Here is a 22,207-nt window from a genome sequence, read left to right on the forward strand (position 1 = left end):
AGCAAAGCACAGAGCTGACTAGGGAATAAAGACAAACAAGAAAACAACACTCAGAGTTTCCAGTTCTGCTCTTTTCCCTCGGCCACTGGGGGAAAAACAGCCCTGAATATTTAACAAGTCATGGAGCGAGGACCAAAGAACTCCTGGAGTTCTGCTCTGTGCTCCGGCACGAGCGGCTCGGCCGTGGCCATGCAGCCACTCTCCATGCTGGGAAAGCTGAGGAACCTCATCTCCATCCAGCACAGCCACAGGGTGCCACAGCCACCTCCAGGGCAGAGCAGCACTGCTCTGTCACCACAGCCACCACAGCCACTGCAGCTGGCTGGAGCATTCCTGTGCACATCATTTTTTGTTATGCTTTGTGGACGTTTTTTGCTATGTGATTATCAATTTATCAATTAGTCGGGCCAAGAAACCAAAACCAAGAAAAACCCAACCCCAAAGCTCTGTGCGTGCAGAAAACAATGTTTTTTGACAACACAGATCTGGCCACAGACAGGAAAGTTGATCCCCAACACTGTGCTGAGCAGGAGCAGAGCCCCATCCATGTGGATCTGACACCGCTGGGAAGAGCCAAGGCAAACACACAGAGTGAAGCAAGACTTGAGAACAAACATTTAAGCAAAAGAGAATTTACTTAAGGAATACTTTTTAAAAGAATAACTTAAAACCCACCATGGCCTCATGGTATCTCCCCCCCTCCCCCCTCCTTAAGCTGAAGCTGGTGCTTGGCCTCTGCGTCTTTGCAAGAACCACAAAAAGAAACAGCAATTTTTCACCCAAAACCACTTCAGCATTATGGATTCAAAGCAGGCAGCCCAAGACCTCCAGCTAAAGCAGTTCAAAGCATGACAAACATGTTCCAACAGGACTCTGCCTGCAGGAAACAGAAGAATGTAACGTGTTTGGTAAATATCACCCTCCCCACCTCCTGCATGGATGGTTCCCGAGGCTGGAAATGCAAGGACCAGCTCCATTACAGGCACAGAGCTTTGCTGAAGGCTGCTCCTGCTCTTCCCAACACTTGGCAATGCTGCAGGGAGGCAGGAAAAGCCCCAGAGAAGGAAAAGAACACAGATACAGAGAAAAAAGAGAAAAAAAAGAGAACAGATGAGTTGAGTGATGAAGGAGGCATCAAACCACGGGGGAAGAGGGGGCTGCAAACTACAAAAAGGGTCTGCCAGGAGCCAGCCACCTCCTCAACCCTAAAGCAACAGGGGAAGCCACAAAGAAAGGGAAAATGTCACTGCACGAGGACTCTGCAATGTGCAGTGAGACACAAACTGGGAAAACCTCCCCTTTCCCCTCTTCCTTGAGCATCTCCGTCAGGAGGAGGAGGAAGCACACGCACGTGCTGGCAGCTCCTTGACTTTCCCTCTCACTCTGCCACAAGTGCTGACTAATTAGACACAAAGACAGACCTTCCTGCAGCCACGGGACAGGAGGCAGCAGGAGCCTGCACAGCAAGTGCCTGGCACCACAGGTCCCACACTGGATGCAGGTATGGATCTGAAATTGTGCCCACCTCACAGGTTCGTGCCACGACCCCCCGTAGCTCTGCCACTCTTAAAAGTGTTCCTTCGTGGCTCTGGGAGGAGAGCCTGGAAGGAGAAGCAGAGTGAAGCTTTCAGGACACGGCCCTCAGCTGAAGAAAAACGCCCAGGAGCTGATCAAGAGAGGAAATCGCCAGACACGGGCCCAGAGTAAAGCAGGAGTAAAGCAGGAGTAAAGCAGGGCAGGCAGCCTGGTTTGGGCATTTCACACTCCTCCAGCCCCACAGAAATGGGGCTGCACCAGTTTGGAAAAATGGGAAGGTAGAGACAAAGAGGAAACCAGCTTTTTATACTCTCTCAATGCCTGCCTAACTTAGGGAGCTCCCCAGCAGCCCCAGCCATAAGGCAGTCAGTGGCTCTGAGAGGCAGCAGGAGTCTAAACCACAGCAGGAAACACCAGGCACACTCCAGTCTCTAAAACTCACCTGCCAGTGCACTCCTTCCTAATTTGCTTGGCAACTACCAAATGAAAGCCTAAAGATTAAGGAAAAAGAGAAGCCCAGAGGGTCAGCAGGCCAGAGGAGGGCAAGGGAAGAGGGGAGAGGATAAAAACATTGCAGCACGAAGGGACAGTCAGAGGGAATCACACCAGCAATTGTCACGTCGCTCCCAAGCCCACGAGCAGCAGAGGAAGACACCACAGTGCTGACTTCCAGCTGAAGTTCCTTCTTTTTACATCAAGATGAGATTTGAGTGCTCCAGACCACCTTTTTCCCTTCAACCCCCCAGCCCTGTCAGTCTCTCTTCAGGCCACCTTCACCAGCCACTTCTCGAGGCCCTCCAGGTCAGCCTCTCCGTCCTCTCCCTTGCTGCCTCGAGCACTGCACTCCACAAATTCCACCTTCATGGGCAGCTGGGAGAAGTCGAAGTCCTTGCCCTTCTTCCCCAGCTGGGCAGGGCCCCCTGTGGCTGAGCCATCCAGGCTGGTGGGGGCTGCAGAACGGGTCACCCGCAGGGTATTGCTGCAGGGAGAGAAGAGAAAGGGTCAGGAAGGAAGCAGCAGGGGAATATCACCTGCACCACGGCTCTGGGATGTTTGGGATCCAGCTCTGCCAGCAGGATGCCAAGGACACGAGGCCCAGCACTGCCCTGTCAGGCTCAGCCAGGGCCTTTGGCCACTGTTGGAAGGCACAAGTGCAGCGGCTCAGGGGAGTAGGAGGGAACTCAGGGAGAGGTGTTCAGACAGGTCTGGTTTTGTAATAAAGGACACCAAAAGTCAGATGGTGATGGTGTCCTTATCCCAATTTATCCACAGGGAACACTGAAATAACCATGCCTGACAGGACACGGTAACTACCTAGAAATCCAACACCTACACACAGGTAGCTGGCAAATGCTCAACATCAGAACAAGCAATCCTTATTTTCCTGGAGAATGTGAGCATGTGGCAACTGCCTGCTCTGTTAAAAACCAGCAGGCTGGGTATTCAGCCTGGAAGAGGCACAGCACAAATACCTCTGCTGCCGTCTGCTGGGCAAAGGGATTACAGATCCGAGGAATCATTTAGCTTGGAAAAGCCCTCTAAGACCATGAAGTCCAACTGCAAACCCAGCACTGCCAACCCCCAGACCAAACAGACTGTTCCCAGTGCCACAGAGAACTCAGACACGGCTCAAGGGAGCTCACTGAGCACTGAGGGAAGAGAGAAAGGACAAGAGGAAAAGCTCAGAGGGACTGAGATCCCATTCCATACTTACAGCTCTTTCTCCAGCTGCTGCTGGATGAGTTTTGCTGATTTTGCCATTGTGACATCTAGAGAGAAGAGAACATGAAATCAGCTCTTTGGTTGTCTGTCAGCACTCAGAACCTGGTTCCTCCTCCTAAAGTAAGGGCAGGTCACACTGTGCAGTCACTGGAGTTACCAGGACAAGGACAGCCATGCCTGCAGTAGGATGAGGGATGCTGGAGCTTTGGGATCACAGGCGTGAATGGGAACAACCCAACAGTCTGATACAATGCAGGGAATTAACTTCTTCTTGCTTACTTCAGAGGATGGGTTTGATGCACCAGCACTCCCTCCTGTCCTGCACTTTCCACCTGTGGCATGCAGAGCCAGGGAAGCCTCAGGCAGCTCCTCAGTTAGGGCAGGAAATAACTACAAAACCCAGACCTGATACTGCCCCAAAACATCCAACTGTTACAGAGAGACCCACACTTTCACTGCAGAACTAGCAGGGATCTGAAAAGCGACTCTTTTCCAGTAGCTGGATGTTCAGGCTACTCCAGAGAAAACATGGAACCCTGGCAGCTGGACAACTCCTTTTAACTTCGAAGCTGCCGAGTGTGTAGGGATAGCTCCTTATGCTCCAGCTGATCCTACTTCCTGCTGGCTGGAGACTGAGGAACAGCTCTGCACAAAGCAAGCAGAACCAAAAAGCCACGCAAAAGCCTTAATGACACCCACCCAAAGAGCTGCAGCTCTCCCAAGCAGTCCTGCAAACGCTCCTGCTGAGCAGTCAAAGTTTAAACCTGAATTCCAGCCTTCCTTTTGCTGAAATCCCAACTCCCAAGATCAGCAGCCATAACACGAAGCCCTGGCCTGCAGGAGTGGCCAGGCCCAACCCCAGGGCAGCCAGGGTACCTTGCTTGTTGCAGGCGATGAGCAGCGCGGGCGCGTTCCTGAGCACGGTGCTGTCCACCAGCACCTGGTACAGGAATTCTGCCACATCCTTCACCTCCCGCTGGAAGGCCACGCTGTCCACCACGAACACGATGGCTCTGGGGCAAGAGGGAAGGACATGTGATGGGGATGAAGCTCTCCAGTCACCTTCCTCTGCAAGTATTCCAGCCTGGGCTGAGATTTCCACATCTGGTCTCACCCAGGCCAAGAGAGGTTCGCAGCATGTGCTGCCTGAAATACACGCCATGGCCAGCTCCAGCAGGAATTTCTCCCCCTGTCAGCCCCAGGATATCCCACATCCCCCAGGCCTCCCTGCTGCAGCAGCTTTGCCTCCTGGTGCGCTACAAGCACAGGTAAGTAGGAAATTCATGGGGTGATTTTTGGGATGGTCCTGTGCAGGGTCAGGAGCTGGACTCCACGATCTTTGTGGGTCCCTTCCCACTCGAGATACTCTATGAAGGCAAAGCAAAACTGAACCAGCACTACCCCACAGCAGAGCTCTGATTCTCAGGGCACCACCAGTCCAGCTCACAGCATTCCCAGCACCATCACTTGGTTTATTCCCTTTCCAAAGGATCACCCACCCCCTCCTCCCCTGCTGATCCCCTCCACGTTACCTGGCTGCGGCCTTGAACCTCTCCAAGAACTGCAGCCTCAAACTCTCATGGCCTGGAAGGTCGATCAAGGTCACATTAGTGCTCTGGAACACAAGCAAGAAGGAATTAACACCACCTGATCCAGGGGTTCCTGTGATCACAGACTGGGGAAAACCAGTCTGACCCTGGATTTGTGTCCTGAAGGCACAATGCCACCTGCCCCTGAGAATATCAACCTACAGCCTTACCCATTCACACAAGTCTCCCTAAATACACCGAACTTCGCTGGGAATAACATAAAATGCCTTTGCAAGAGCCTTTTTCAACTGGAAACTGCAAATGTTTCCCTTCCCAGGAAAGGAAAGCAAAGGGCCAAAGCCAGGAGGTGGCAGAGAACAAACACCAAGCCAGGGCCACGTCACTGCTCTCAAGATAAGGCTGCAGGAGCCCCTTCCTGCCCACTGCTCCACGGTTTTACTGGAAACTTTGTCTATGATTTTAACAAAAGGATCAAAACAGCAGCAATCTGCCTTGCAGCATTCCACTGCCTCACCCCCTCCAAATACTCGTCTGCTCAATTAAAGAGACACAAAAATGGGAGAGGTCTTTAAAAAACTCCGCATGTCCTTTTACCAAGTTTGTAACCTTATTATCACTGTTGTTAATAGTGACTGAGGAGGTGAAGCCACAAAACCACCCTCTACTTTCACAGTTCACCAGCAGTTAAGGTGCTGCCAGCATGCTGCTCTCCCCCCACGTGTGCATCCAGCACAAGGAAGAGATTTCCAGAAGGAAAGAATTGCCAAAAACCTGAAAATAACCAGGTCTGTGGCAGCCCAGGACCTAAAAACAACAAAATCCTTTCTGAGACCATATAAAGTGCGGCTGCAGCCTCTGCTTAGACCTGACAGAGCTTTTAATTTCAATGATTCTGGGGAGAAACAGAAATTACTGCTGAGGAAATACAGTAATTCATCAGAACAGTGAACCCCCACAAATCTCCCTCCTGCTCCAAGCACGCTGCTGAACCCCCAGGTGTGGCTTTCACTACTTGACAAGCAAAGAAGAAAGAACCTGTGGAGCCCAGCAGGCTCTAACACATCCCAGTATTTCCCTACTTTCTCAGCATGCACTGCCTGGAAAAATCCTGCCCCACACTGGGACCAAACTGGGGCCTGAGCAGCACAAAAGATTCAGGGGCAGGTTTAGCAGAGGGAGCAGAGAAAGGCTGCACACCCTGAGCTGAGTGAGAGCTGAAGCTGTGCACTCACCTTGTCCCGGCTGACCCTGTACACGGCGGAGCTGTCGGTGATCGAGGTCTGGGTGTCGCGGTACCGCCCCGACAGCAGCTGGGGAAACAGGCAGGCTTCAGAAAAAACAGCCTGGGAGGCTCCCAACCCTTCAACCAGGCTTAGCATCACGCTTCATGTACTCAGAAACTGAAATGGTCTGACAAGGGTCATGGGCATCGGAGATCTGATCTCAGTTTCCTGCAGGGAACTATTGCTGGGGGTTACTTTCCCCAATTAATTAATAAATGGTCATTAGGGGAAAAAAATATGTATTTATATTGTCAATCTCCACTAAAACAAGAAAGAAGAGAGTGTGCCTGCAAATCCTTCAGAGTTTTCCAGGTGGGGCCACCATGGCTGTGCCCCTTTCGTTTTCAGACTTAACAGTAACAGAATACCACGGTTGGAAGGGACCCAACAGGATCATCAGTCCAGCTCCTGGCCCTGCACAGACACCCCAGCAATCCCACCCCGTCCCTGAGAGCGGTGTCCAAACGCTCCTGGAGCTCTGGCAGCCCTGGGGCCGTGCCCATTCCCTGGGGAGCCCGGGCAGTGCCCGACCGCCCTCTGAGGAAGAGCCTTTTCCCGAGATCCAGCCTGACCCTCCCCGCCACAGCTCCAGCCGTTCCCTGGGTGCTGTCCCTGGTCCCAGACATGCTCCTGCCCCTCCGCTGCCCCTCGGGAGGAGCTGCGGACTGCGATGAGGCCAAGTATCGCTAAGCCTTTTACTGTGACATATTCAAACCAAAACTCAATTTCTTTTGACACTCCGTGGTAGACAAAACTCGGTCTCCATCTCTCCTTACACCTATAAACCCCAACTTTTAAGTTTCATTAGGAGATTAAAAACCGAACGAACGGGAACTGCTTCACCTCCCTACGAGAGGCTGCAGCCGGGCAGCCCCCGCGCCGCTCGGAGCCCCCCGCTCACCCGCGCGAAAAGCAGCGTCTTCCCCGCGTCGCAGAGGCCCAGCAGCAGCACGGCCTTCCGGCTACTCCTCCTACCCTGCACGAACCGCCAGATCACTGCGGGAGAGAGAGCGATGAGGAGGAGAAGGGGACACCTGACCCGCGGCTGGCGGCACCGGCGCCCCCTCAGCGAGTGCTGGCCCCCGGCAGGCCGCGGGGCGGGGGGAAAGGGAGGTTCCCGCAACTCACGGAAGGTGATGGCGACGGCGATGAGCGCGATGAGCACGGAGAGCACAGCGGGGCCGCGCAGCTCCCGCCGCAGCGCCTCCAGGTGCGGCTCCAGCCCGCCCGCCATGGCCCGCACACGTGGCCACGCCACGCTTCCGCTTCCGGCCCCGCGGCACGCCGGGAATGGCAGCGCGCGGGGGCCCATGGGAGCTGTAGTTCTCCCGTGAGGAGCTGGGAAGGCAGACTCCCTGAGGAAGCCTGGAGAAATATGGAATCGTGTATGCTGGAAAAGCTTTGAGATCATCGCGTGCAACGTTTCCCCCAGTGCTGCCAAGGCCACCGCTAACCCATGTCTCCAAGTGCCACATCCACACAGGGCTTTTAAATCCCAGGCAGCTGTGCCAGGGCTGGACAGCTCTTTCTGGGAAGGAATTTTCCTAATGTTCATCCTGAACCTCCCCTGGCCCAGCCTGAGGCCGTTCCCTCTCCTCCTGTCCCTGTTCCCTGGGAGCAGAGCCCGACCCCCCCCGGCTGCCCCCTCCTGTCAGGGACTTGTGCAGAGCCACAAGGTCCCCCCTGAGCCTCCTTTGCTCCAGCCTGAGCCCCTTTCCCGTCTCCCTCAGCTGCTCCTGGGGCTCCAGCCCCTTCCCAGCTCCGTTCCTTTCCCCAGACATGCTCCAGCTCTCAATGTTTCTCTTGCTGTGAGGGCCCAGAACTGGACACAGCACTCAAGGTGCCTCACAGGTCCCAGCACAGAGGGACAGTCACTGCTCTGGGCCTGCTGGACACACCATGGCTGGGACAGCCCAGGGGCCATTGGCCTCTTGCCCACCTGAGCACACCTGGGCTCACGTCCAGCCACTGTCACCAGCACCTCCAGGGCATTTTCCAGCTTTACAACCACTCTGTCCCCAACCTTGAGCATTCCGTGGGGCTGGTTTGCCCCAGGAAGATACAACCTCAGGAAGATCGGGAAGCAGAGCTCTGCTTCCCACAGTGGTGCAGGATGAGGAGTAGCGGGAATACATTGAAACAAGACAGGTTCAGAGTGGGTATGAGGGGAATTTCCTCCTTTGGGGGCTGCCAGGAGCAGGACAGGCTGCCCAGGGAGGTTATGGAGTCACCACCATTGGAGGTCAAGCCCTGAGCACCTTGGTTGATCCTTTTCCTTGAGCAGGAGGTTGGACTGGAGACCCCCAGAGGCCCCTTCCAGCTTGAGTGGTCCTCTAGCAAGGTTCCTTTTATCCATGCCTTCTGCTTATGGGACAAGGGCTTACCCCTGACATGAAATGCAGATGATGAAGGTTTCTGGGGAGGGGAAAGATTTCTAACTGCAGCCATGCTGAGTTGTAGAAACAGCATGTTAGGGGCACTGATTCTTTTTCTTTGCTAGTTTTGAAGAGTGGGTTAAAAAGCCACCTGTCCAGTGTATCCATCCTACATAAATTGAGGGACTACATTTCATCCTTTCCTGTCATGCTCTGCATTTCTGCTATCCAGGGGAATGTTCATTCAGGCTGGTGGACTTCTCACCACACTTACCATATGTATCCAAAAACCATCAAAATATTCATTCCCTCAAAGTGAGGAGCTTTGTGCTCTCAGCGGCTCCTCCATGCCTGCCTTGACAGCAGGACTGGGACACCCTGGGTGAGCCCAGGCTGTTCCTCTGGAGCAGAAAGCCTCAGCAGCCCTTTTTGCCTCGCCTTTTAATGTTCACTGTGGATCAGAATCAGGCAAAACAAACTACATGTTTGTTTTCAGCACAGAATTAGACAGACTACCAAAACAAACACGTTTTGGAGCAAATCCTGGACTCTCCCCATCGATACAGGTATGTGCTCAATGAGTCCTGCCTTGTGGAAGGGACCGTCACCTGCCAGGGATAATCTGGGCAAAGCAAAAGCACAGAGAGTACAAAGCATCTGTTAATTAGGCTCTAGGGTATATTTAATCCATTTTGCTTTGGCAAATGGTGCCAGACATTTCCCTAAGGCGCAGCAGTAAGTGACAACAGCCATGCTGGTACCTGTCACTGTCCTACGGTGAGAGGCACTGAGGAAGGAATGGGCTTAAGGACCATTTGGAAACAGCTCAGGACGCCCACTTAGATTTGAGATTTTATTTTTTGCTGTGCTGGCAGCAGAGAATTGTGAAGTGTCAAAGAGCCACTTTCAGAGTGATGAAGGCGGGCAGAGAAAGCAGTGAAGGCAGAGGGCCCTCCGCGGGTCAGTGTTCGGTGCTGAGGGCACGAGAGGAGTCATGGACTGAGGTTTTCTCCCCCACTTCGAGGATCCTTCTCATCTCACTACTTGTCCTCAAGGAAGGTGCACACCTGGAGAAGATCTGGAAAGGAAAAGGACAGGGAGAAGTTCAGATCCTGCCTTTAAACACTCCCGTCCCACCAGCACACACCCAGCCATGCCAACCTTGTCACCACATGGAAAACCCACAGTGTGCCACAAAAAAAGAGCTTTAACCACAAATCCCAGTGAACCCACACTGCTGGGTCCAGGGAGTTCTCTGCGTCATTTCTCAAAGTCCATATTTTCTAAAGGTGAGGGAAAGTCTTATTCACGTTTTTAAGTCTGTTCTCAGTTCACCCACGGAACTTTGAGAAAAGAATATTGACATCCTCATGCTTAAAAGGCATTGAATGGACAGTCCCAGAAGAAACTGCTCGTGCCTGCAAGGTAAGAGCTGCAATTCAGGACTTCCTCTGGGGCTGTTCCAGTTACCTGATGGATTGCAGGTGTTGAGGCTGGCAAGTGAAGAATAGTATTTATCTCCCAGGAATTCCTTGTACGATATTCCATCACGGAGCTTGACCAGGCACTTTGTCCGGTCTTTAAACAGAAGGTCCTTGGATTCATATGCAAACATATTGAAATCTTTATTCTTGGTCCCTTTTGCTCCAAACAGTCTCTGAAATAAAGGCACGAAGAGGAGAGAAGTATAAAGCTGACCTAGCTCTTGCTCCTGGTTCTTCACCGTCAGCCTGGGGAGCCCCAAGCCAGGCTCTAGAAATTTAGGATTGAACCTTCTGTCTGTATGCTTAGAGGAGGGATTGCTCACTGGTAGGCACATTTTTTCCCCCATTTTAACCTGTCCCTGTGTGCAGAGATGCTGCCAGCAGGTCCTGTAACTTAACCATGAATAGAAGCAAAAGGACCCAAGCGCCTCTCACCAGACGCTGATGGTGGAGCCAACATTAATGTTTGCAGGGAGAAACAGAGATGGTTTAGCCTGGTTATGGTCAGCCCAGTGGCTGTAGGACTGTGTGTGTGGGTGCAGGGAGGCTGCTGTTGGGGCTGAGCCTGACCCAGCTGTGGCACAGACCAGGCACCACAGAGCAGTTTCTGAGATGCCCCAGCAAGAGCAGAGCTCAGAAAGGAGGTGATAAACTCATGTCACACAAGTATAGCATGACAGCAGCAACTACTGCTACCTAAAGGTGTGTTTGCTAAGGTGGCAGAGGAGAAAGAGCACTTGGGAAGGGATGGAGGAAGGGGGAGGCCAAAGGACAAGGCTGTCACCCCACAGCAGTGAGGTAAGATCTTCCACCTTACGCTGACTTGGGGAAAATCAGAGCAACCCCACAGTATTTCTTCCACTCTCAGCACTACAAACCTCTTGGTTCTCCAGCAGCTCACGGACTTGTTGTGCTTTCTCAGGACGTGTCACCACAGCGTGGGTAGGGACTTTGGCCAGGTTGCATCTCCTGTAATCCATGACATTTGCCCGCTGCCCGTCAGTGCACAGCAACTCAAACTGGTCCATTTTCAGATCTTTGGCCCAGCTTTCTGTGTTTTTGCCTTTAAAGAGAATGGATTTGGAGATTCAGAGATCTTGTGCAGCAGGAGAGCATCAACCCCAACACCACCTAAGCAATAATGCAGATGGGGAAGGCAGCCCTGAGCACGTACCATCAGTGTTCTCCTCAACGATGGAATGCTTGATGAAGGCCACATCCCCCTGCTCAACCAGACACCTGGGAAGTAGGAAAAGAGGCCAGTGATGTGGGTGCTTGAATCCTGTCCCTTTCCCACAAATTTGACTTAGATTTGAGTCTTACTCTGTACAATTAATCTCCAAGGACAGCCAGGTCTAGGAGCCCTGCCACAAATATTTTAAATATATCTGAAACACAGTCTTTACCCTCCTTATTTAGGTTAAAAAGAGGAGCACTTCTGACATTGTGGGAGGGCTTGTGTCTTTCTGGGTTTGCCTGGAGGCAGCAGGACATGAGTTTTACAGAAGGTATAATTGGTATTTTACATCAATTTTCAGAAAGCAAAGGAAAAGCATGTGGCATATGTATAAAATTACAGAGATCTGCACTTTCAACGGTGTAATGGAGTAAAAGAGTAGCTCAGCAAACTAGTGTCGACACGAGGCTGTACTTCACCTGTGAGCTGCCCTCTGTGGTCAGCCCCAGGGTACCTGAGGCAGCCTGGGTGTCCTCAGCACGTACCTCAAAGCTCCGGTGTATCCATAGTACTGCTCGTGGCTGCTGGCCACACACCTCTCCGGAGGGACCCCCCCTGAGCCCTTGCAGAGCTGGCAGAGGCGGGATGTAGGAGGAGACCCAGGAGCACAGCCCTGGCTGAAGTATTCATCTGGAGGCAGGAATAGGAGAAATTCACTTTTGCTGCCCTGAGAAGTTAGGTTTTATTTTAATAACACGTTCTTGCCCTGAGTTTGCGTTAGCGCTCGCTGGGGAGCTGGAAACGGGCTGGGAGAAGGAGCATGACCTGGTGGGCAACAAATCACGTGCACCCAGCTTTCACTAGGGAACTTGGGTCCTGTTATTATTGATAATTGTTGTTATGGTTGCCCAGAGAAGCTGTGGCTGCCCCTGGATCCCTGGAAGTGTTCCAGGCCAGGTTGGACAGGGCTTGGAGCAGCCTGGGATAGTGGAAGGTGTCCCTGCCCATGGCAGGGGGTGGAACAGGATGGGCTTTAAGGTCCATTCCCACCCAAACCATTCTGTGATTCTGTGATGAAGCAGGGCCTAAGGCTCAAGTGCAATAGGCACTATCTTGGCATAAAAAGAGGATTATTTTCCCTGCAAACCATTCCCAGCTCACACAGAGCCAGCCTGAGCCTCCACAGCCTTTATAGGTCAGCAGAATTGCATTTGGCAGCAATGCCAGAGCTCTTGGGGTAGAAGGGACAGTGGGAAAGGATGGCAGGAGGATAGAGAAGCCAAGAGTAAAACTCACTGACACTAATATCTTCATGTGGTTAGAGACTTCCTTTTAATAACTATAAGCTTACTTTGTCTTGGTTGATAATATTGATAAGGTTTCCAAATTATTTTTGTTGGACCATAACTCTCAATGGATTCTCAGGCAGTCAGATCAGTCCCTTTAAGTTTCTTGAATGAAGATCAGGCTCTGTCCCCTGTTCTCAGCCCTTCCCCTCCCTTTTGTTTCATCCTTTATCCCCACTCCACACCCTGCACAAGCACCAGGCCCCTGTGGGGCAGCCCATATTCCCTTTTTGGGAATGCCTCTTGGGCTGCTGCAAAAGGAAGGGGAGAGATGTGAAAAGAAAGCAAAGACCCCCCAAAGCAGCTGTTGTGCCATATCTTACTCTGAAGCAGACACCAAAGGCCTAAAATTTTGCTCAATGAAACCTTAAATAACAGAGCCTTCTCCATTTCCTCCCTCCAGGAGGGAATCTTTGAGGCACGAGAAACTTTGAAAACCAGATGAAGGATGGTAAAACCTTTTTTTGTGAGCAGATTCCCAGCTCAAAGAACTGGATGCCAAAGTGGACTCACCAAAGTTGCAGCTGCCTGTCCTGTTGTGGATCAGGCCCATGGGGATGTTCCAGCCAGCAGTTCTCCCCACGGCGGTGTGGCACGACTTCTTGCCCTGCAGGTTGTTCCAGTTGATATCCCTGTCAAACTTCTTCACAACAGCCACAGCAAAGTAGGTTGCTTTCAGAAGAGAAAATAGAGAGGAATGAAGGCCTGACCCAAGGATCCCACTGTGATCCCTTAGGAGAGAGCACTGGCTTCACTTGGGAAAGGGCATGAACAGCACAGAATTACTTTGTGCTTATAAATACTTTGCCAGGCAGCAGCAATGGAAGAGTTTGTAGATGTGATGCATCTACTTCCACCATGCTCCTGGGAAATTATTATCCCTGACAGTTCCCTGCCCTCCAAAGCTCTGACACCTGGGTATGTGAGAAGGCTACAGCAAGACACACGTGAGGATTTCTTATCCACTCCTGATTTCTTATTCTCTCCTTAGCAAAGGACAAAATTCTTCCCTCCTCTCCCGCTTTCCATTCCTAGAAAGAACAATTTCCTCGTGCTGCAGCCCAGACCCTCTTTGTCTGTTCACAGCCCTGACACTGTTGTGATGTGACCACACCAATCTCTGCCACTACCAAATGCTTCACCTTGATCTTATTGCAGCCCCTGACTTTCCCTCCGACTGCTAAACCTATCTCCTAAATTCTAATATCTACACTGGACACTCTTTGGGTGGAGACTGGCTATTTCTTCTCCACTCATGACTCATATCTACTTTTCTACTTATATCCCTCTGGACTGTTTTCTGTCCCTCTGTTGGCAGTAATTACCTGGTTCTTCTCCTGATTCGCAGTGATTATCTGTGGGAGGGGAGAAGAAAAAGATGATGTGTTAAAGACATCTCAAATCCAAAAGAAGAATCGAGCTCATTGGTTTCTGGAGAAATTCTTTTGTAGAAGTGACCATTTCAAGTAACACCTTGTGCATCAGCAGAACAAAGCACAGCCTCCAAGCTGTTCCTCTGAGCTGAAACAAGCAGTTTTACCAAGGCTGCTGCTAAAGGACCAGGGCATCCTAATTAAAACAAAGTAGAGTTCCTGACTATCCCTGCCTGCTCTGCCAGGGCTGTTCCACTTTCATGGAAAGACAAGGCGTGCAATGGTGAGCAGAGTTGCCTCAGAGCACCGTGTGTTAGGTTGGCTATCAGGAAATCTTCTTCCCCCAGAGGGTGCTGGGCACTGCCCAGGCTCCCCAGGGAATGGGCACGGCCCCGAGGCTGCCAGAGCTCCAGGAGCGTTTGAACAGCACTCTCAGGGACAGGGTGGGATTGTTGGGGTGTCTGTGCAGGGCCAGGAGCTGGACTGATGATCCCAGTGGGTCCCTTCCAAACCAGGATATTCTGTGATTTCTGCAGGATGCAGCACTGCAGCTGCTTTGTAAGATTCCAGAATAAAACCGGCACTTTGGCACCAGCCCATTCCCCACCACCTGGACCCTGAGACAGGGCTGTGCTTACCCTCATAGCTCTCTGCCATCACTGGCACCAAGCCACACATGCCAGCAGTGTAGACAAAGCCTCCATCTAAGCTGATGGCATCTGCTTCACCTTTCTGCAAGGGAAAGGTGCAGAAATGAAACGCTGCACGTCCCCAGGCCAGCGCTTTTCAGAGCTCAGATGGTGAAAGAAGCCTCTGGGAAGTTCACAGTGAGAAGAAAAGGGGAAAAAAGCTCTACCATGATCTTCGTGATGCATTCCTTGGTGTCCTCTGCTACAACACACTCCACCTCCCCCTTGCTCATCACGCTCCAGACGTCACACTTCTTCTTCTCATCCCTGCCAATCGCACACCACTGTGTCTTGTTGCCTCTGCGGCTGGGGGTCAGGCGGTCTGCAAGGGCAGCGCAGGGAGAACAAGGATGAGCCCTGTGGAACCATATCCCAGCTGCAAGGGACTCAGCCACACACCGTACACACCAACCTGCTGCTGCTCAGGGCAAGGAGTTCTTGTTAATTAAGCCCTGGGCTGGCAAGAAAAGAAACGGTGATTCTTGAGCTGAAGGAGGCTCAAAAATCAACTTGCAGGTCAGAAAGGTGAATTTCTGCCTAACACAAGCCATTCAGGCAGATTTCTGTCAGCTAAGACAGCACAACCACTAAATGCCCATGTGATAATAGTACTTGGAATTGCAGCCTGTAATATGTCCCACGTTTCTGCACTCCTCACAGCCCAGACAGCCACGAGACTAAGACCAGGCCGAGCTGGAAAATTACAACCTAGTTATGGTTCTGTAAAACAGCACTTGAATAATCTGGTTTGATGCTATGTGAAGTCCATTTACCCCCCTCCACAAATGCTACTTCACAGAAGTGAAGTACTTTAAATGATACCATGAATTCTGAGTGGGCTTCAGAGATCATTTGTGGGATGTTTGACTCTCAGAAAGCTATCAGAAAATGCTTGATGAGTCTAGATGGAAATAAAGGACATTGTTTCCCTCAAGTGTCTGAACCTGGTGTCCTGGGATGTTCCTTCTTTTTACATCCCAGAAATGGCTTTTCTAAGGAGCAGTTTTGACCATGCCCAATCTCTACCACCATCTCTACCACTCCAGTGTGTGGAGCTTGTGTAGATTTTCCCTATTTGTCAGTGTGGTGATGACGTTATTTTGGCTTTGGATACAACAAATTCCTGTGTTGATGTAAGTGAAGTTTGTGAAGGTTCTGTGATTTCACAGGAAATATTTTGCAGATGATACAGTCTGAAAAAATCACGTTCCTTTTGCCTGGTGGTATTTGTCAATGCCAACTCTTCCACACAGCCCATGCTGACATTACATTGGTGTTTGGTATCCTACCTACCTTTCTGGAGGCTCTGGACAGCACTGTAATACTCAAAGCCCAGGTAGAGCTGGGCATCCATCAGTGATGGGATTTGCTTGAGCCGTACTGCAGAGTCTTTGAAGAGCAAGTCTTTGAGGCCTGGGTCCTTCTTGCCAGGCGGCCCAAAGAGGTGGAAGGTGCTGGTTGTGCCCACGCCAAATTTTTCCTGCCACGAGGGAAAAATAATCAGCAAATGACCACACCAAAACTCTTGGAAAGTTGGAGAAAGCAATCAAAACCAGAGGACAGGGGATGTTAGAGAAGGAAAGGAGAGCTTGGTGATTGATACCTGTGCTTTGGAGAGGAAGTTCCAGATGTCATTGACCTTGGTGTCATCTCGAGCCACAACGGCGTGAGCAGGAACCCTGGCCCAGTGACAGGCCTTGTAGTTGTCCACGGGCTGGCGGGTGCCATCCAGACACAGGAGCTCGTACTCATCCTTCTCAGTTGGGGCATTTTCTGAAGGAAGGGAGGAACCATGAGTTGTGTCACCATGAAAACAGACAGAAAAGCCAGTGTGGGGAAGCTTTGTAATTCATTTATTTCCGCAGAAGACAGCTTGCAGGCACCCCCCTTGCAATGGGGTCATCGTGGGCACATGAAGGCGATGCCTTTGGAAGAGAGATCACCTCTGCCTCTGCCGTAACTGACCCAACAGTACAAGGATTTATGCACAAAGGGATACAAATAGGTTTCCAAACACCATACAAATGGATTGAACAGGTCAGCAGCTGCACATGGTCTGTGAAGGCCAGTAGGTGACTAATGTCAAGGCTGAAGACAAAGCCCAGGACTGAGATCACAAGGTTAGAGGAGAATTCAAGTGTGAAGGGACTTTTGAATATCCCTGGTCAAGGCAGGGACAGACCAGGATGTTCCAGGTAGATCTTGAAACCCTTCAAGGATGGAGAGTGCACAGCTGTCCCGGACAACCTATCCCAGTGCTTCACTGTCCTCAAGGAGAAAAAAATTCCCCTCGTATCTGGTCCCCAGGCTGATCAAGCCCATCCCACAGAGCACCTCCTTGCAGGACAGTTGTCCCTGCCCCATGACCACCTTGGTGACCCTCCACTGAGCTCACTGCAGGTCCTGGGTGTGCCAGGCCATCCTTGGTCTCCACAGAGTTAGTAAACTCTTGCTGTGGGCTGAATTCTCTCCAAAATCCCTCCCAGAGGGATAGGTGACCTGCTCCGTTGCTCACATCACAGCTGGCTCTGAGATACAGCACCAAGCAGGTTTTCCAGCTACAAAGAAGAACCTCAGAGAAGAAAACATGGATCCACCATAATCCTATTTCTCAGTAACAAGGATTAGTCAGTTCACAATGTGCAAAACCTTTTTCAAGAGATGAAAGAGGGGTTTGGGCCTGGAGAGGAATAAAAGCTGCACAGTGTAGACAAATTGTAGGATGGAGTGGCAGCGAGAGGTGGGACTAGAAAGAGGAGAAATGAGGGATCTTGCAAGCATACCTTGAACAGTTGTGTGTTTCACAAAAGCCACCTCTCCTTTCCCATCTTTTAGACAGCTGCAGGTGGGAGGAACAGAAGAGAAGTTAGAAAAACAGGCATTGTGACTCCCCATCTCCCGTTTCAGCAAATTATTTTTGGCATAAACTGCAGCCATAGAGGAATGGTCTTCCCAAAAAAAAAGCTGTGCTGGAAGGCAAGAAATTGTAATGGCAGAGAAGTAATTCAGTCTCCTCAGGACCCCTGATTCCAACACAGCCCTCCTTGGTATAACAAAAACGTGCATGTGTCAGGCCCAAAGGAAAAATAACTCTCACTCACTGAAAAGCCCCAGAATATCCAGAATAAGGTCCTGTACGGGACATTTTGGTCTTGGCGTCCCCCTTGCACTGACGGTACAGTTTGGGCTCAGTGGTGACACCAGGAACGCAGCTGGCAGAGAAGAAATTGGCCACAGCTGTGGAGGAAAAGGAAGCAATAGTTGGTCAAAAATTCACTTTTAGGAGGACTGGGAAGGGAGGGGATCCACAAGAAATGTCAGTGCCCTGCGAGCTACCTCTGGATGCCCGCAGAAGGTTGGGCAACACCCCTTTCACCGTAACACCAGCCCTGGCTGAACTCCCACGGCCGATGTCGCCGTGCCCCAGCTCACCTTGCTCGATGGAGCCCGAGTCTTTGCCATCCCACTCGATGTCCCCACGGTGGGTCAGTATTCCAATGGGGATGACCCAGCCAGCCGACCTGCCCAGGCCCGTGTGGCACGAGGTCTTGCCCTGCAGCTCATTGATGGAGAAGCCTGTTCCTTTCTTCACAACAGCCACGGCGTAGTAGCTGGTAGTGGAGCCTGCAGTGCAGGAAAAAGGAATAAAGCAATGAGAAAAGAGGACTTAGGAACATTTGAAATCCTGCTAAACCCCCAGTTTTCAGAGAACAAAGTGCTGCACTTCCAAACAATCAGCGATTTGGTTGAACGCTTGTGGTTTCCTCATTTTCTTGGGTGTGAGCTACGCTGCCGATATGGAACTAATTGTGCACATTACAGCTTACAGTAAGTGACCTGAAAATGCTACCGTGCTCAAGGTGCCACAGATCTGTAAGAAACTTCAACAAATCTTTTTGCAAGTCTCCATTGGCAAGTCTCTTCTCAAGTGCCATTCCCCATGGACGCCTTGTGAGACTGAAACTCCATATTTAGTCTTTAGAATTTTACCCAGTCTGTCACATGCTCCATATGGCTGAGTTTTGGGGGTGGCAGAGACCTCAGCCTCCCATTTAATACCTTTTCCTTAGCTACTTCATTGGCAATGACTCTGCCATGTTGCTTTGATCCTGAATATTGTGTACAAACAGCCTGAACTCCAGGGAAGAGGTCAAAAGAGATTGGGAGCTTTGGATGTGGTGGGGAAATAGCATCGGTTTGGCTCCCAGGAGAAAGATGGGAGACATGAAGGATGGTACAGTGAGTGAGTAGGGATGGAGCCGTGGATCTAACTCCGATCAGAAGGGATTGTCGCAGAGCCCTTTTCATGCTTCTTTTCTTTTTTCCTGGGGATTGCCTGCGTTTCTCACCTCAGTGACCTCAACTGGGTGTCCCTCCCAACCACTAGTAATGCTGTTGCCTCTCCAACGATTTTTTTTTCTGTCTTGATGACTGCACAGGAAATCACAGAACTTACCTGTGCCTCCTAACTCCATGTTTTACTCACAGAGTTCAAGGCCACTCAAAGCAGAAGATCTCTGGGACCAGCACAGTTTTTATGCCATGCTTCAGGAGAACCATGATTTCTGCTCATGAGATCAGAGACCTTCACTGCAGCAGATGGCCAGAAATGGGGCCCTGGATCCTGTAGCCAGGGATAATGATTCACATTTTGCCCCCCAGGCCTTCCCCTCTGGGAGCTGGAAGCCAGGGGCAATATCTTGGACCCCCAACCAAAACATGTGGGAACTCTGCTTGGAAAGGATGGCCTTTGCACTCTCAGTTTGTTACCACCACCTGGCTTAAAAATATTGCATGGAAATGTACCTTCACTGTGTTCATAGACCTCAGCAGCGATGGGCTTCAGCTTGTAGGGAGCCAGGCCTGCCTCAAAAATTTGACCTCCATCCAAGCTAATGGCATCTGCTTCGTTATTCTAAACAGCAAAGAGATTTCATCAATTAACAAAGAGCAGGAAAAGCGCTTCCCAGAGTCTCTCCTGGATCCTTGTGTATAACAGGGGGATCACAGGTAACAACCAGTGATTGAAAGGAAACTCCATCACCAGGTGTAACAGGCTGCTGAATCTTCCCAGCACAGGAATTTGCTGCCCACTCACCGAAATGGCTTTTATGCAGTCGAGGTACGATGCTTTCTGCAGGCAACTGAAAGCAAAGTTCTCCTCTTGCATGTGGTCCCTCAGGCTATTGCATTTTTTCTCTTCTGCTGAGGATATTGTGCACCACCTGATGCTTGGCTTTTGGGGAGCAGCAAAACACAAAGCTGTAGAAAGAACCAGAAATAAATAGTCTCAAAAAGGTAGAAAAGCATTGATTGGAGAGAAACAGCATCTCTGTGAGCACAAGGTCAATGGTTCCCTGTGAGCACAAGGTCAGTGGTTCCCTGTGGTCACGGCCTTGGGTGATGGCCACATGCAGGATCTCCCAAGCCATGCAGGAAGGTCCTTTCTTTCTTTCTTTCTTGCCTGACGTGTGCTCTGTCAGGAACATCTGGGATGATCATTCCTGGCCCTGGACTATCGTCATTCAAGCAGCCTGGACTCACAGCAACATCCACAGGATTAGGAGAACAAATCCACACACTTCAATAGAAATCAAGCTCAAGCCTTTGCAAAAACGGAGAGAAAAGTTGGAGCGCTGAAGCAGTGCCTGTGCCAATAAGGCCAGAGAGGGAGCAGCTCTGACCTGGCAAGGCTGTGTACAGTGCACTGCCACTCTCACCTCCTTGGCAGCTGAATGATCTGATATCCTGAACTGCCTCTGTGTCTCACCTCCTCCACTGCACCCCAGGAGAGATGCCATAGCACCACCACAGTCCTTCCATGAGTCCCCCCACCAGTAAAGGCAGCTGAATGGCTGCTCTGGTGGACCAGAGCAAAGCAAAGGCCTCAGGTGGATGCAGGTTCATGTCTCCTCCAGAAACCTGAACCCAGAAATGCTGGAAACTTGCAGTTCAAGGATGTGGCCAGCCTGTGCTGACACTTCACCTTCACTCTGCCCCTTCTGGGCAGGGTTGTGCAGACCAAGAGGCCACTTGCATCACTCTGTCCCTCCAAACCCTCGATGGCACATTTCATCCAAACACCTCCAGATTAATCTGCGTCGTTTCCATTTTCTCTTTCATCTCAGAAACAGCCTCTCTTTACTTGATTTTCAAGCCTTCCAGTGGAGGTGCTGAATTTGGCCACAGGGAGGATCCTTAGCCTCAATTCCTACGTCCATCACCTCTTTTTTCATATGTGTTTCAAGTTCATCATACATTTTTCAAGCCTTGGCTGCACAAAGCCATGGTCACCTTAACCTAATACTGGCAACCATCCTGCCTGGGGCAGAGGCTGGATGGGGACTTCCTGAGGGAGTCAGCCCAGCTGCACTGGTGATACTGGGAAAGTAATAGGAGCCTGAGTGCCCTGGCCACTGTCACAGACCTTTTGGGTGACCTTTTGTCTCTTTCCATGCAGGGGAGGACGAGGAAGAACCATTAGGAAAATATCTTCGCATGCTAATGTTCAGCAGAGGTGCTGAAGGACTTCCTGATGCCAGAGGCACAGGGAGCACTTCCTGCCAGAGGACATTAATCACCACCACACTTTATGGGGGATCAGAGGGACCTGCTGCCTACTCCAGGAAGGAGATCCCTCTTTCCCTGTCCCCGCATCGGGTGCAGACAGCAGTCTCCTTGCCGCGGCTATCAGCCCATTGCCTGCCAGAGCTGAGAGCAGCGAAAGAGGAAAGAATCACTCCAAGCAGACCCAGCCCTGCAGCAGCACAAATTTGGCATAAAACACGCAGGAGCCCGAGCAAAATGCAGCTGCAGCAGCAGGACAGAGCAGCGCAGGAGCAGAGCGGGGAGCACACCGCATCTTTCATTATTTAAGCTCTATTTTATTGTCACTGCCCTTAGGTTTAACCAAACACATGCACAAGCTCGGCAGGCAGGTCTTGCAATAATTTCTCCCCCCTGGCTGAGCCCATGCTCCTCTCCCAGCACAGCAGTTGGCCGGAGGATGATTTTTGCCTTCAGCCCGTGACAGCAGGAGTGCGGAGCCTGTGCCAAGCATTCCCCTCCGTGGTGGTGGGAGCGGAGCATCCCTCCTCCTTGCAAGGTGGGTATCGGCAGTGTGGGGAGCTGCAGCCCTCCCTCCACCCCGGGCTGGCCCAAGCTGCGGTCAGTAACACTCAGAATACCGATCTCCTTGACAGATCCAGGGTGCCAAAGCAAGCACCGCTTTATGTCCCGGCTTTTCCTTAACAGCTGCCTGCTCTGGCACATGCTGCAGCTCTAGAACAGCCTCGCCTAGGGGAAGCCTGGGGTCCACGGAGGTTTTGACTTCCTTCCCCCAAAGGCTGCTTTCAGCAGACACTTACCCACTATCCCGAGGGACAGCACAGTGAAGAGTGCGAGTTTCATGCTGGAGGAGGGGGTCGGGTGCCGAGGGGAGCGTGAGGCAGCCTTGGTCACAGACTGTCCCCTCCAAGTCTGTGATGGCTCTGGAACCGCTTGCTGCCCCTTTTATAGAGGAACAGCCTTGGCTGTGTTTGCAGAAGCAATGACCTAACACTGTTTGTCCTTCCTTGTTTCTCAATAGCTCCTAAGTCGCCCCCCTCCCTGGATCAGCCCACTTTTAGGAAGCCTTTCACTTTGGCACTGAACCCTTCCGCAGGCGGGAGGC

The 22,207-nt window shown here is 51.4% G+C and overlaps 2 protein-coding genes across 2 annotated transcripts; both read right to left on the minus strand.

Annotated features, from left to right (window-relative positions):
• Window positions 1–616: 616 nt before the first annotated feature.
• On the minus strand, window positions 617–7,359 carry SRPRB (SRP receptor subunit beta). Its single transcript, XM_048313935.1, has 7 exons — window positions 7,220–7,359; window positions 6,993–7,087; window positions 6,041–6,118; window positions 4,791–4,873; window positions 4,135–4,271; window positions 3,251–3,305; window positions 617–2,515 (listed from the first exon to the last, which is right to left on the minus strand). The coding sequence occupies exons 1-7, from the start codon at window positions 7,323–7,325 to the stop codon at window positions 2,299–2,301; spliced, it is 771 nt and encodes a 256-aa protein (XP_048169892.1). The 5' UTR covers window positions 7,326–7,359; the 3' UTR covers window positions 617–2,298.
• Window positions 7,360–9,305: 1,946 nt separating this feature from the next.
• On the minus strand, window positions 9,306–22,040 carry TF (transferrin). The gene is made up of 17 exons (XM_048313931.1): window positions 21,903–22,040; window positions 19,634–19,797; window positions 19,342–19,450; window positions 17,968–18,159; window positions 17,637–17,772; window positions 17,319–17,374; window positions 16,139–16,308; window positions 15,829–16,015; window positions 14,703–14,857; window positions 14,485–14,578; window positions 13,799–13,828; window positions 12,987–13,145; window positions 11,673–11,817; window positions 11,125–11,189; window positions 10,829–11,013; window positions 9,937–10,123; window positions 9,306–9,544 (listed from the first exon to the last, which is right to left on the minus strand). Exons 1-17 carry the CDS (start codon window positions 21,943–21,945, stop codon window positions 9,507–9,509), a joined length of 2,115 nt encoding a protein of 704 aa, XP_048169888.1. The 5' UTR covers window positions 21,946–22,040; the 3' UTR covers window positions 9,306–9,506.
• Window positions 22,041–22,207: the final 167 nt, after the last annotated feature.

The sequence above is a fragment of the Corvus hawaiiensis genome, chromosome 10 (genome assembly GCF_020740725.1).
Source record: "Corvus hawaiiensis isolate bCorHaw1 chromosome 10, bCorHaw1.pri.cur, whole genome shotgun sequence".
NCBI lineage: Eukaryota > Metazoa > Chordata > Aves > Passeriformes > Corvidae > Corvus > Corvus hawaiiensis.

Coding starts and splice junctions, on each gene's coding strand:
- SRPRB (XM_048313935.1), bottom strand. CDS start 7,325: ATGGCGGGCGGGCTGGAGCCGCACCTGGAGGCGCTGCGGCGGGAGCTG. Junction 7,088..7,219: donor CGCCGTCGCCATCACCTTCC/GTGAGTTGCGGG, acceptor TCTCTCCCGCAG/TGATCTGGCGGTTCGTGCAG. Junction 3,306..4,134: donor CATCGCCTGCAACAAGCAAG/GTACCCTGGCTG, acceptor TCTTCTCTCTAG/ATGTCACAATGGCAAAATCA.
- TF (XM_048313931.1), bottom strand. CDS start 21,945: ATGAAACTCGCACTCTTCACTGTGCTGTCCCTCGGGATAGTGG. Junction 11,818..12,986: donor GACAGGCAGCTGCAACTTTG/GTGAGTCCACTT, acceptor TCCTGCCTCCAG/ATGAATACTTCAGCCAGGGC. Junction 9,545..9,936: donor CAACACCTGCAATCCATCAG/GTAACTGGAACA, acceptor TTTCCTTTCCAG/ATCTTCTCCAGGTGTGCACC.